The sequence below is a fragment of the Pteropus medius genome, unplaced genomic scaffold (assembly GCF_902729225.1).
Source record: "Pteropus medius unplaced genomic scaffold, Ma_sr-lr_union100, whole genome shotgun sequence".
NCBI lineage: Eukaryota > Metazoa > Chordata > Mammalia > Chiroptera > Pteropodidae > Pteropus > Pteropus medius.
In genome coordinates, this window is record NW_024350922.1 from 942369 (window position 1) to 954800 (window position 12432).

General features: G+C 63.6%; 1 protein-coding gene across 16 annotated transcripts in view; it reads right to left on the reverse strand.

Moving 5' to 3' along the window:
* Window positions 1-23: 23 nt before the first annotated feature.
* TNRC6A (trinucleotide repeat containing adaptor 6A) overlaps window positions 24-12432 on the reverse strand; it is a 119823-nt gene continuing 107414 nt past the window's right edge. For 10 of the 16 annotated variants that reach the window (XM_039840195.1, XM_039840194.1, XM_039840192.1 and 7 more), the window contains 14 exons: window positions 11862-12004; window positions 11341-11487; window positions 11088-11225; window positions 10541-10669; window positions 10144-10221; window positions 9745-9937; window positions 7398-7529; window positions 5945-6103; window positions 5251-5391; window positions 4196-4303; window positions 3395-3619; window positions 1997-2067; window positions 1209-1348; window positions 24-1103 (listed from right to left, as the gene is read on the reverse strand). In XM_039840195.1, coding sequence (XP_039696129.1) covers window positions 761-1103; window positions 1209-1348; window positions 1997-2067; window positions 3395-3619; window positions 4196-4303; window positions 5251-5391; window positions 5945-6103; window positions 7398-7529; window positions 9745-9937; window positions 10144-10221; window positions 10541-10669; window positions 11088-11225; window positions 11341-11487; window positions 11862-12004 — 2147 coding nt within the window. In that variant the 3' untranslated portion in view covers window positions 24-760. The remainder of the gene's footprint in view (window positions 1104-1208; window positions 1349-1996; window positions 2068-3394; window positions 3620-4195; window positions 4304-5250; window positions 5392-5944; window positions 6104-7397; window positions 7530-9744; window positions 9938-10143; window positions 10222-10540; window positions 10670-11087; window positions 11226-11340; window positions 11488-11861; window positions 12005-12432) is intronic. The other 6 variants (XM_039840196.1, XM_039840199.1, XM_039840201.1 and 3 more) reach the window with 6 other exon arrangements.

The following is a 12432-nucleotide window of genomic DNA, read 5'->3' on the forward strand; positions in this document are numbered from 1 at the left end:
TTTTTTTTTTTTTGTCTTTTAGATTTTTTTTTTAAATGATGGAAGAGTAAACATTTTTTTTCTCAAAAACAAACAAAAAAAAATCTGTAAACAAGAAGGCTCGCCGAGGGAACCTCCAAAACAAAATGGAAAGCCTATTCAAAGTGCGGGGCCCGTCCTGGGTGGCAGGTGGGCTGCAAGTCACAGCTGTGGCCACAGTTTTTCAAACTGCAGAGCGAAATTCTTTAGTTTTATAACATGGAAAAGTGGTGCAATACTTTCATGTACAGTCGGGGGTCAGCACCCCGATCGGCCGTCCGAGCCCCCGGCAGCATGGCGGGCGGGCGGGCGTCAGGCGTGTCGAGGATGCTCAGCTCGAGTCAACGGCGCATGGGGACGGCCGCCCCACGGTGCCGACCAGCCGAGAGCATCGTTCAGTGCAAAGGTAAAAGCTCAGACATTGTCAGCCCAAAAATGGTTTGCAAAAAAAGAAAGGGGGGGGGCGGTGGCTAGGGAAAAAGGACCCGAAGGCTGAACATGATGGGTGCACGGGGCGCTCAGCACGCGGGGCGCTGCTGGGGAGTGTGGACAGATGCCTTCACATTATAATATCGGCCTGCATGATTCAAGTATTCAAACTGATATGTTTTGGGGAAAACAAAGTGGAAAATGTGCAGAGAAGAGCTGTTCCCACAGGTGGCCCCGGCTGCAGGCGGCGAGCCCGACTTTGTGCCCCTGCCCTTCGCGTCTTGAGGTCACGGCGTGAGTCTACGTCGACCCGTCACATGGACTCCCCACCCCCGCCCAGGTGGTCGACAGAGAGAAAAGCGTTGATGGGGGAGGGGTCGCTGCTGCTCGGAGGGCCCCACAGGCTCGCGGAGTAGTGCGGGCCCCCCCAGAGGGAAGCGCCGGGAAGGTCTCCACAGCTGGTCCCCGACAGCCCAGCACCGTTCCAGTGGCTGGAGAAGGGGTGGGAGCAGTCGAGGGGGCCCAGCCGGCTCTGGCCGGAGCCCAGGGACTGCCAGCTGGGGGCGGGGGCCAGGGACTGACTTTGTGCAAAGAAACGGCTGATCTCCTCCTCACTGGCGAACTCGGCGAGGATCGTGGTGTTCCCCAGCACACACCTGGGGGATGAGGGGCAGCGGTGAGGGCGCGGTGCCCTGCGGAGCGGGGCTGACTGAGCGGGAGGGGCGTGCGGGGCGTGCGGGGCGTGCGGGGCAGGCACTCACATGTGCAGCGACTTCTGTGCCTTCACCACCTCCTCCTTGGAGCCGTAGCGGACCAGCGCGTTGCCGTGCGGCAGGCTCAGGTGGAAGGTGACCAGCGGGCCGTGCTGCATGCACAGCGTGCGCAGAGTCGAGCCGTCGATCTGGGGACGCAGCGGGCTGCTGGTCAGGGGCCCGCATGAGGACGCCCGGGAGGCTGTGAGGCCTTGGGGCGGGGACGGGGCCCTCCCCCGTCCCCAAGCTGCTTGGCTCCCGGCACCATTCCCCTGGAGCTCCTGGCTGTGATGGGTCCGGGAACCCGACCTCCACTGGCCAGAGCCTCTGCACCCCCAGATGCCCCGGGCCACAGGCCCTAAGGCACTGCCCTGTGGCAGCTCTGTCTGTCTCCCCTGCCCTAAGGATGGGGTCCATTCAAGGCTCTGCTCACTGGGGACCAGGGGTGGTTCTACCAGCCTTGGAGGGGGGATCGGGGACCGAGTGCGTTGCCGGGAAAGGGAGGCCGCGGCACGGGGCCACACCGCCCGCACGCCCTGTGGCAACACGGGGTGCGATGCGGCAGGCCCGGGCTGAGACCGGCACCTGTGTCCCTGGTCAGCTCCCAGGTGACTTTACAGGCCGGGCCCGACCCTGGCCTGCCTGGGGCACCGCGCAGCCGTCCCCTCCCGGCCCCGACAGTGCCCGCTGCTCTCGTCGGCCCGGCCCACCCCGCCCTCGTCTCAGCTGAGCAAGACCGGACACCTCGCCTGGGCCACAGGCGCGTCCACTCGGGCCAGGACACCGGGCCCTCTCACCTGAGGTGTGAGGTTTTTCAGAACGAGCCAATTTGTGATTCTCCCTGAGCTGCTCTCACCCCAGCTGGAACCTGAACGAGGAGGAGAAAGGACGAGTCAGTCTGCCGAGCCCGTGGGCCCGGCGTGGGCTCATCCTGCCAGAGCACGGGCTGCTGGACTGGCGCCGGCCACCGCCTGCACGTCCACGCGGGCGCTGTCCTCCAGGGCCCAGGACCCATGGCAGCTGACCAGCGCGAGCTCCCGGGGCAGGCGCTCTGCCAGGGGACGGTGGCTCACTCAGCCTCTGGCTCTCACACGGCTTCCTGGGGAGCCACAAAGGACACCACCCCTCTGCGATCGAACCACCTGAGACGTCGTCACTGTCTCAGGTGTCATGTGACGAAGGGCACGGAGGCCCCACGCCCCACAGAGTGAAAGGCCTGGGGCCCCAGGGCGCTGGCGAGGGTGGGGACCGGCTGGCCTCCCCACTCTCCTGGAGCAGGGCCGCAAGACGTGACACAAGTCAGCCCCGTCCACACACACTGAGGAGCCGCAGACGCACCGCTGACGCCCGCTCCGGCCGCTCTGGACACAGTCCCCGCCCCGCCCTCCTGATGGGTCACAGGGAGCCTGCGAGCTCCCCAGGCCTCAGGCCGGGCGTGTGCTGAGCCCTCTGCTCTGTCTGGCTGGCTCTCGAGGCTTCCTGATCCCACCCAACACCAGCACCCTGCTTGGGGCACCTAAGTCACCTTTCTCACGTCCCCTCACTGGGTACTGCCAGTCACTCAGCTGGCACCCAAAAGACGTCCCCGGCCTGAAGAAAGCACTCACGCACGGGACCCTCATGCTAACTGCAGCTGGGAACTTAAAACGCACGCCGGGGCTCTGCGTGCAACCAAAGCTTTTCGCCAAAGGAAGCGCTATGTCGGGCTGGCCAGTCACCCGCGCACACCACAATCACTGACGGGGTGGGGGACGAGACTCCCGGTGCCGTGTGGGGCGGCAGGACGGGGCGACATCGGGACCATGAGGGGCGGAGTCCGATCTGGGGGAGCCGGGCGGGGAGCTGAGGCCGGGGCAAGTCCAGTGCCGGTCACTGACAGTGCTGGACTCGGTGGGGACCCTTCGTCAGTCTCCTGGGACGGCCTGCTTTCCGTCCCCGGCCTGTTCCAACACCACGTTCTACGGTCGCCCTGAGACCTCAACGGGCCCTGTCCGTCCAGGTCCAGACAGGCTCCCGCCACTGCCCACCCTGTGACGTCACACCTCCTGCTCTGGTGACGAGGTGGGTTCGGGATGACCGATCTTAGGTGAAACTGGGAGGAACGGGGAGTGAGAGCCGAGACCGCAGCCGGCGGAAGTCGGCAGCGTCCCAGGCCGTGTCAGTGCCCAGCGGAGACGCCCCGCGCTTCGCCTCACCTGGGGTGTACCTGGCGTCGGCACTGCCCCATCCTCCGCCCACACGGAGAGGAGCGGGGTCCCACGCAGACAAGGGTGGCTTCTGGCCGGTGAGCCCCGGCGGTGGGCGGGACGGGGCAGTGATGCTCTTAGGTGGCAGAGGGACCTTCCACAGCTCGTGGGCCAGGGAGGTGTTCGCGACTGGGCCGGGCGACCACGTCAGCTTGGGGTCGCTGTTTCTGGCTGCTGGAGGGGGAGGAGGAGGAGAGGTTGCGCTTTAAAACGTCAGACGCGACGCCGCCCACCCCGCACGGACGCGATCCCAACAGAAACTCTCCTGAGACCTCGAACCCAAACCACGGTGCCAAAGGAACGTGTCCCTCCCCCCCCAGGCCCTGGGACCACCTGCTGTCCCGCCGCTGTTGGACCTGAGGCTACAACTGAGACCGAAGCAGAGCTGCCGAGACAGCGACTGAGCTCCGTGCCTTAGCGACCACGACCCAGTCGCTCGGGAGCGTCGCAAGGGCCACCAAGCGGGTCTAGAACCCCGCTCTTCACCATGGCAAAGCCTACAGGTGACCCCGGTAGGGAAGGCGTCAGGGCAGACGTCATGGGCGCCTTCCTGAGCCAGGTCAGCTGGCGCCTGCTCCCTGCCGCTGACACGCATGGGGCCCGAGGGGTTCGGCCGCCTGCTGCAGGCCCCGCGCACAGCCGGACTGTCGGCCAGGCCCGTCTGGCTCGGAGCGCCTGGCCCCCAGAAGGGGCGTGGGGCCCGGCACCCGGACGTCTGGGAGCGGCCGAGGCGGCCCGGGCGAGGCCCACCTGAAGTGCTTTGTGCTGTGCTGCTGAGGGCGACGTTGTAGTTGGAGGCACGAATGGAGGACCAGGCACTAGTTGAAGGCAGCGTGGTGTTCAAGGATGAGGAGGGCCCTGTGGGGGACGGCCCGTCAGCCGCGCCCGGGGCAGGCGTGGCGTCCGCGCAACGGCGCCTTGACGGCACATCGCAGGGAGGTGGCCGGGCACGCTCGGTGTCACAGGGAGCCCCACGCGCCCTCGGCTGGCCCGCGCCGTGGGGCCGAGTGCCCGTCTCCCTGCTCCGCCCCGCTGCCAGCCAGGCCCGGTCCCCAACGCGCGGCCGTCCTCCTCGCACTGCCCCCAACTGCGGTCCCCCACCCGCGAGAAGCACCAGGCACACGCCCGCTGGCAGGCCCAAGGGCGCGCTCCCACCCCCCGCCCCAGGACTCCACGGCGGCCCTGTCTGCTGTCCAGCCAGCCTGAACGAGGAGGCGCTGCCCTCCCGCTCTGCCAGGGCCACCCGGGTGCTGACACTGCACTTCCCATGTCACAGACCGCGTGAGGGGACAGGAGGGGGCCGGTGTCACAGAAACAGACACTTCCGGTTGCCGCACCCCTCCACTGCCCGCGAGGCGCCTGCACGACTCAGGCTGAGACCAATCAAGTGGCTCTACTGGGGACCCACTAAGAGCAACCCTGGACGGAGGGGCCCTGAAGCGGGGCTCACGTCACTCTGAGACAGAGAGCCAGCCTGCTTCTGCGGACCGAAGTCCTTTAAATCCAGAGCATAGAAACAAATCACGACAGAAGCCGTTCATGAGAAACGGCCGCTCTCACCCCCAGTCCTGACACGTGCAGGGCTGTGGTCGTGCCCTGCGGGGCCACATGGCCACAGGGACGGGGGACCCCTGCTGGCCCTGCGGCGGCTGGCCCGCTCATCCCCCCTCTCAAACCCGCGTGCGCGCTCACGCGTCCCGTCATGGTGACTTCTTGGTGCTCAAAGCCCCGCCGAGTTGCCGTGGGAAAGGCGGCAACCCCGCTCCGTGAGAATGCCCCGGGCGCCAGGCCACCCGCCCACGTACCGCTGCTCCCGTCCCTGAGGTGGTCCACTCCCCGCACAGTGTTGACCGAGAGACTGTTGACGACACTGCCAGGGGTGACGTAAGGGTCAGTCTCAGGGTCGATGTTCGGGTAGCCTTTCCACGGCTCACCAGGGCGGAACTCTGGGAACGAAGGGCTGAGATCAGTTCCGGCCTCATCGCCATTTCAGGGTCCCCGGCCAAGTATCTAAGACGTTTCCTGCCACGGTCTGCAAGCCTCATGTTTTTTGATTCAATCTTGTTATAAAATGATGTTATTTTTATGTTTTTTGTTACTGTAATACTTTATATTATAAAATAAATAAAATCGATTCTAAAACACATGCTGATGTTTACAAGCAACTTGCCAATTTTCACAGCAGAAATCGACACCGTGGCTTGGGTTTTAAACATTAACACCCTACGGTGCTTTGCGACAAGTCACGCAGGCAGCGCAGCTTGAGCAGAGTGACATAGGCCACGGGTGCACTTCCGGCAGGGACAACAGATGATGGCTGGCACAGTGCTGTCCGTGTTAGGCCGTGGGACCAGTGCCAGCTTCACTGCTGAGGGCAGGAAGGCCCTGAAGGCCAGGCCGCTCCCGCCTCCCTGCATGCCTTCCCACCCGGGGCCGGCAGCCCGGTCCCAAGGACCGGGTGGCACTGCCAAGGCACCAAGGGAGCTGCGGGCGCCTCACCTGGTGGCCAGTTAGCACTGCTAGAGCCGCTGGGCGATTTGGCACGTGGCCAGCCATCCCCTGCTGACGCTGGAGGGCTGGCTGGTGAAGCGCTGCTGTTCATGAAGTCGTAGGGGACAAACGGGGACTCTTCCAGCCTGAAACCACTTGAAATAGCACCTGAGCGGAGAAAGTAACAGTGCTGTGGACGCCGCCGGCTCCTCAGAGCCGCGGGGACGCACCATGGCGGCTGCGGGCGTGACGGGAGCAGACCTACTTGCTCTCGCCTACGACTGCACTTTGGAAACTGTCACCTGTGCTGTGGCCAAAACTGAGAGCGAGCACAGTGCACCCTCTGTGGGGTCAACAAAGGGTCAGCAAGGAACCAGAGCCCCTGTGGGGGTGCCCAGAGCCCCTGGTGGGCCCAAGAGGGATGCTGGGAGGCCCAGAGATTGCTCTACCACCAGAGCGGCAGGCGGAACGGTGAAGGCCTCTGACCAGCCCTGTGACCACACAGCGCCGGGCACGACATCTGTCTCCAGAGTGAGTGTGCGAGCCCGCAGAAACGGGCTTACACTCCCGAGAAGCGGTCGCCCGCACTGTGACGCGTTCTCCACACCGCCCCAGCGGGGCTGAGCGGGCAGTGCCTCGCGCGGGCAGTGCCTCACACAGGCAGAGCACGGCATCTGTCACTGGGACAGGCCGGACGTGGAGCACTGAGCGGGAATGGGGTCCCTGCCCATAACGACAGTGTGTCTAATGGAACAGCGACGGTGGTGGCGGGGCATGCGGAGGCCGGGGCGCAGGGGCTCCAGCCTGCCAGGGAGCCGTGGGCAGAGCCGGCCGGCACAGCCGAGGGCCGGGGGACCTCCTCGTCTGAACGACAGTGAGGGCAGGGAGGACCAAGCCGCTTTCGTCTTTAACGCCTGGGGTTGAAGGTCGGAGGTGTGTGCACTTGGCTGCCCAGGGCCCCAGCTCTCCGGAGCAGCCTGGGCCTGGCTGTCCCTAAGGGTCCCAGCCTCCGCAGCACCCCCACACAGGCTTCGGGATGATCCTACGAGCAGTCCCGACACAGAGCGGTTTTACAAAGAGACGTGGTGCCATCGGATCTACAGCAGGGGGAATGGACGGTGAGCCTAGCAGCAGGAAGACGCGACGCGGCCGACGCATAGCGTCTGGAAGCGGGATGGGCACTGCTCACAGGAGGACAGGTGTGAGTGGAGGACACTCCTCAGAGCCAGTGAGCCACCCGCTGGTGACACAGGCCAACGATGGCAGTGAGGAGCAAAGGGTCCTCACGCACGCTATGCCACCATGAGCCACAAGGACACTGTCCTGGGCCAAATGCAGTCACAGGACCAGACAGCATATGCTTCCCTCACAGAAAATGACCAGAACAGTCAAAGCCATTAACAGAAAGATGGTATAGGACAAGTTTTGTTTTTAAGGCAAAATGTAAGAATACACCTTATACCATGTTTGCTGGAGTTTTGATCCAAAGACGTGTTTGCAGAAATGCTGTCCACTGTCGTCCACTTCCTCAGTCGTGACTGGGGTTCTTTAATACTGTTCACGTCCATGTTTACATTCAAGTTTGAGTTCAAGCCTTAAAAATACAAATGAAACAAGTCATTAAAATACAGCACGTTTTTCTCCTTGTACAACTTGCACTTCCTAGAAAAACATGCGTAACCGACTAAAGCTTGCAATCGTGCCTAATGTCCCGTCATTAAGCATCATCCTGTAGGTGTGGCGGAGCCCAGGGACCACGGACGACACCCTGGGCTCCTGGCCCAGGCCCTTCAGGGGCAGTGTCAGGAGGAGAGGCAGGTTCCCGGGGAGTGACACGCCGACGCTCGGCGATGACAGGGAACGTAACTCCGCGATACCGTCAACACTGGGAAACGACTTCTCCACGACACTCTGATGACTGAGAAATTCCTTGGCAAAATAAAAAGTATTTTAAGGAGACAAAATCAAGCTTCTAAGTTTGTGTGTAACGAGCGGGCCCCGAGGGCACAGTGCCATGCGCAGGGAGCGCACGGGGGTCTGGGCTGCCGTCTTCTGCTTGTCAACAGAACGAATCTCGATTGGCTGATGAGCCAGAGGATGCTGTCACTTATAAGTGACACTGTCCTGCTTCCAACAGTGGTGTCTCAGGGCAAAACCCCCATAGCCCAAGGCGCAATGTACTTGAACTTGGCTGATGACACACATCAGACCTAGACATTCTCATGGGACAAGGACGGAAATGTCGATCTTCAGTGCTGTCAGAAATCTGACCGTCAACCCCGTTTCTCAAAGCGTGGTCCAGGGCAACCAGCGCGAGAGTAATGTGATATGCTCGGTGAAGACGAGCGCTTTCCAGCGGGGGCCAGAATCCTAAGCACACATCCAGGTGGCTCTCACTCTAAAGTTCCACAAGGAACGGTCTGGAATTCCTGGGTCTGGTGGCGAGCGCCCACGTGCCCCTGGGCCGGCTCCATCTTCGGAGACGGCGGCTCCCCTGCGGCCCTGCCCTGCGCCCAGCACTCACAGCCAAGAGCTGGCGATCTTTCCCGTGAAGGCTCGGAGGATAAAGACCTCAGGCTGCGGGCCCCACGGTCTCAGCATCTCCGCATCCTGCTGCTGCAGCACACGCGCGGCCACAGAAACGTGCCGACGAGGGAGCGTGTCCAAGAAAACTGTTTACAAAACCTGGCGGCTGGCCAGTCTGGGCATCCGGCTGCAGCTGGCCAACACGTGCCTGGAGAGCCAGACTGACATGTGCATAGCTCGAGCAGACGTTTCAATGAGAAAAGGCATCTTTTGCCGTGCGGCCAGCCAGGATAGGATCGTGTACTGGAAAGTGTTTCTTCACGGGCCCGCAGCACACGTCACGTTCATAGTGGGGTCGGTCCCCCTCCCCGCTGAGCCCGAGGCCCCTCTATAGACTTGGGTGGCCTGACTGCTTCTGCCCATTGCTGTCTCTGGGGTGCCTGGCCACCTGGGCGGCCCCTGGGGCATCTACTCGCAATGGCGGCTGACGGGAAACCGCTTCTGGGATGCACGGCCGTGGCTGACAGCCTAGGACTTGTCTGGCCAGTGGGGAGCAGCTGCAGGGCACCAGCAGGCCCGGCGGGTCCCGCAGCCCCGAGCGTGCAGGTGATTAACTGCTTCGACCCAGCTGGGCCGGTGACCAACGAAGCTGCTTTACGAGAAGCCGTTGTAAGCGGAACGAGACAAAAGGCAAATAAACAGCACGTGAAGAATCCCGGTCCTAGTCCGTCCAAGGCGCAGAGGGAGGAGGGACCCAAGGAAAGGGACACACGAGCCTGACGGCTGCAGTGGGACGCAGGTCTGGGGACACACGAGACGAGGGGCGGGGGACGCAGGTCTGGGGACACATGAGACGAGGGGCGGGGGAGCCACCGTGGGAGTGACGGAGCGGTCCCTTCTGCCACTCCAGACCCTGCATTTGCTCCAGCTGTCGTTAAGGTGACTCGGACAGCAGTCCAACGTCCGTCCGGGTGGTGACAAGTGCAAACGGCACCATTCCCAGTTGCTCCCGAGGCAGTGTCCCGTGTCCCTCTGGTGTGCCGCTGCCTGTAAGCACTCCAGTGCCCCCTGCCCCACACCCCACGTTAAGGTGCCAGGCCTGACGAGCACTGCCCGCCTTCTCGCAGACTTCCGACTGAGCGTGTGCTCCGAGTGGAGCATGAAGCACGCCCCTGAACCGTGGGGACGGGCTGCCCTGGGGGACAGCGGCCGGCTCCGTTCGGCTCTCACCAGGGTGCCAGCTGGCGGCGTGCGCACGTCACTGGGGCCCCACGGAAACGTACCTATGGGGAAGCTGCTGAAAGCGCTGCCCGGTGAGGGCCCTTTGTGCAGCTCGGGCGCGCTGTGGGGCGCGGCAGCGTCCAGGAAGGGCTTCACGGCCGGTGGCTGGCACGGCGGCGGCGGCTTCACCAACAGGCTCGGGTCGAGCTGGCGAGACTGCTGCATCATTTGCTGCTGCACACTGAGAGGTCGACCCTTAAAACGACAACACGATTGAGAGAAACGGCGGGGTCTTCACCGGCACCCAGACTCCCCTCCTGGTTTCCCAGCTCTCGCCCGTCCGCAGGAAGGGCGCCAGTCTACATGGCCGGTCAGCGCGGCTCTGGGCAGACAGAGACGCAAACAGCGCGTCCCACGGGGCTTAGGGCGGCAGCGCATCATGCGGGGAAGTGGACACCCACCTGCTGGTCTGGCTGCTGCCGGCTCCCAGAAGGCACGCTTCTCTGAGTCTGCACCCTCTGCTGCTGGGCTAACAACCGCTGGGGGATGCAGGGCGGTGGTCAACACCATGCGCCACGGACCGGCACGTCCCGAGCAGTGTGCGGCTGGCCCCGCAGAGGCCCCGCCTCCCACCCTCCCGCGGAACCGAGTAGTCTGTCTGGAGTCAGTTCCCACTTTACGGGGACGCTGCCCCGCAGCCTCGCAGCCCAGCCCCTGGAGGGTGGTCCTCGCGGACAGCCTGTAAGCTGAGCTCCGCGCAGGCCGGGGCCACGCCCGGGAGCCACCGCAGGGCTGTGGTGAGCACGCGGCTGCTCACCAGACGCTGGCGGCGGTGGCGGCGGCGGCCGCTCTGCTCACCTGCAGCTGGGAGAGCTGGGAAAGCTGGCTCAGTTGGGACAGCTGGTTCAGCATGGCCGCCTGTTGGGGGCCGAAGAGCGGACTGAGGCCACTGCCGCTGGGCGCGTACTTCAGCAACGAGACGGGAACCTTAGGGCCACAACGGTGAGTTAATGACGTGGGTAAAGCCAGACCGGCGCAAGGTGCTGCGTGTGCTAAGTGACCGAGGGTGCAATCAAAACCCGTGGGCCACTGGGGTCACAGACCTTCTGACGCCTTTCTTGGTTTTCCTAACTCACTGTTCACACACGCGCATGGGTGACGTAAAAGACGACAGCTGACCCTTAAATCGGCAAATTTACTTTGCCACCGTCAAGACGGTCCCTGGACGACCAGGGTGGACTTATTCCACCTGTCTCACTTTCTTCCCCGACCACACCCTTCTGTGACGACAGCGTCTTCTGAGTCGGCTGCCTCTCCCCGCGGCCGATCAGAGCGCTGACGAACCAGCAGGGCCCACGCCCCGCACGGAGCGTCCCGGCTCCTCTCCCGGCGCGGGGGGCCCTACCTGAGGGGAGAGTAATGGAGGAGGCACTTGAGCACGGAGGCCGGGCTGCGACGAGCTGAGGGGCGGTGCTGGCGGCTGCTGCAGGCCCCGGGCCTGTGCTGCTGCGCCTCCCGCTCCGAACACGCTGGGGCTGCTGTTCTGCAGAGACACACAGCCGGGCGCCGTCAGGGCCGGCCGCCGGGCTCGGCGCCGCAGCACGCGCACGAGAGCCCTCACTGCTGCCGCCGCCACTCGGCAGAGCGCACGCACTCACCTGTCTGACAGAGCCCAAGGTCTGCGTGCCCAGCCCCGCTACGGGGCCAAGGGCCTGCCCGGGCACTGCGCTACTGGGAGGCGGGAGCTTCACGCTCGGACCGGACAGAAACGGCAAGCTCGGGGGCTCATCTGCCACAGCGCTGTCCTGATGGGACGGACAGACAGGTGTGCAGACCAAGCAGACAGGTGCGGGGGTGGGGGGGAGAGCCGGGCGGGACAGAGAGAAGTCACAGGACATTCCGGCACCGACAGGACACAGGCAGAAAACAGAAGAGGTCGGATTAGTGTTAATTCTAGAGTGCGTGAAGAGAACCGAACACATTTTGCGGGATCAGGAGGAAAATGGAAATGCAATCCCCACGCTCCACTGAGACACGAAAGGACAAGGAAGCAGAGACGTGGCAGGAGAACGTGGCGCTGGCTGCGACTGTGCGCTAAGCACCCTGACGCGCTGATGAGCAGGTGTGCGGCCGAGCACGGCATGTCGGCCGCACGGGCGAGACGGGCCCAGCCACTCACCTTGTCGAAGTAAGGGCTGCGCTCCACGGGGGCGTCTTTGGGGGCCTGAGGCCGAGGGCCGGGGCCTTTGCCGACCGCGCGGTTGTAATCGCCGATGTTCAGGCCGTGCTTGTCTATCTCCACCCGTTTGTCCTGTAGCATCCCTAACAAATGCAGGACAGCGCACTGTCAGCACCAAGGGCTTGCTTTCGGACACGTTGCAGTGCAAAGAAAATGCTCCCAAACGGGAGTGACGTCTGCCCCGCAAGGATGTGGGAATGGGGACGCTCCGGCCTCTGGCAGGCCTCGCACTCGTCCTGAGTACAGGTGCGTTTGGCAGATACCACTGTTTCCCCCGATCGGTTAACTTGAAACAGACTCGCAAACGGAAGGTGAACACAGCTCTGGTCATCTCTCTTCTGCTCAGTTCACGAGAGCACAGTTTCCAATACCAGAAAAGCAGCAGCATGACACACCGCCACCCCGTAAGAGCTCCCTGCATCCTCAGCGCTGCCCGGACGCTTGTGCCGGGCGTGACGCCTGTAACTGCCGCCCTCTGCCAGCAGACGGGGAAGCCGGACGCCGGGCCCCT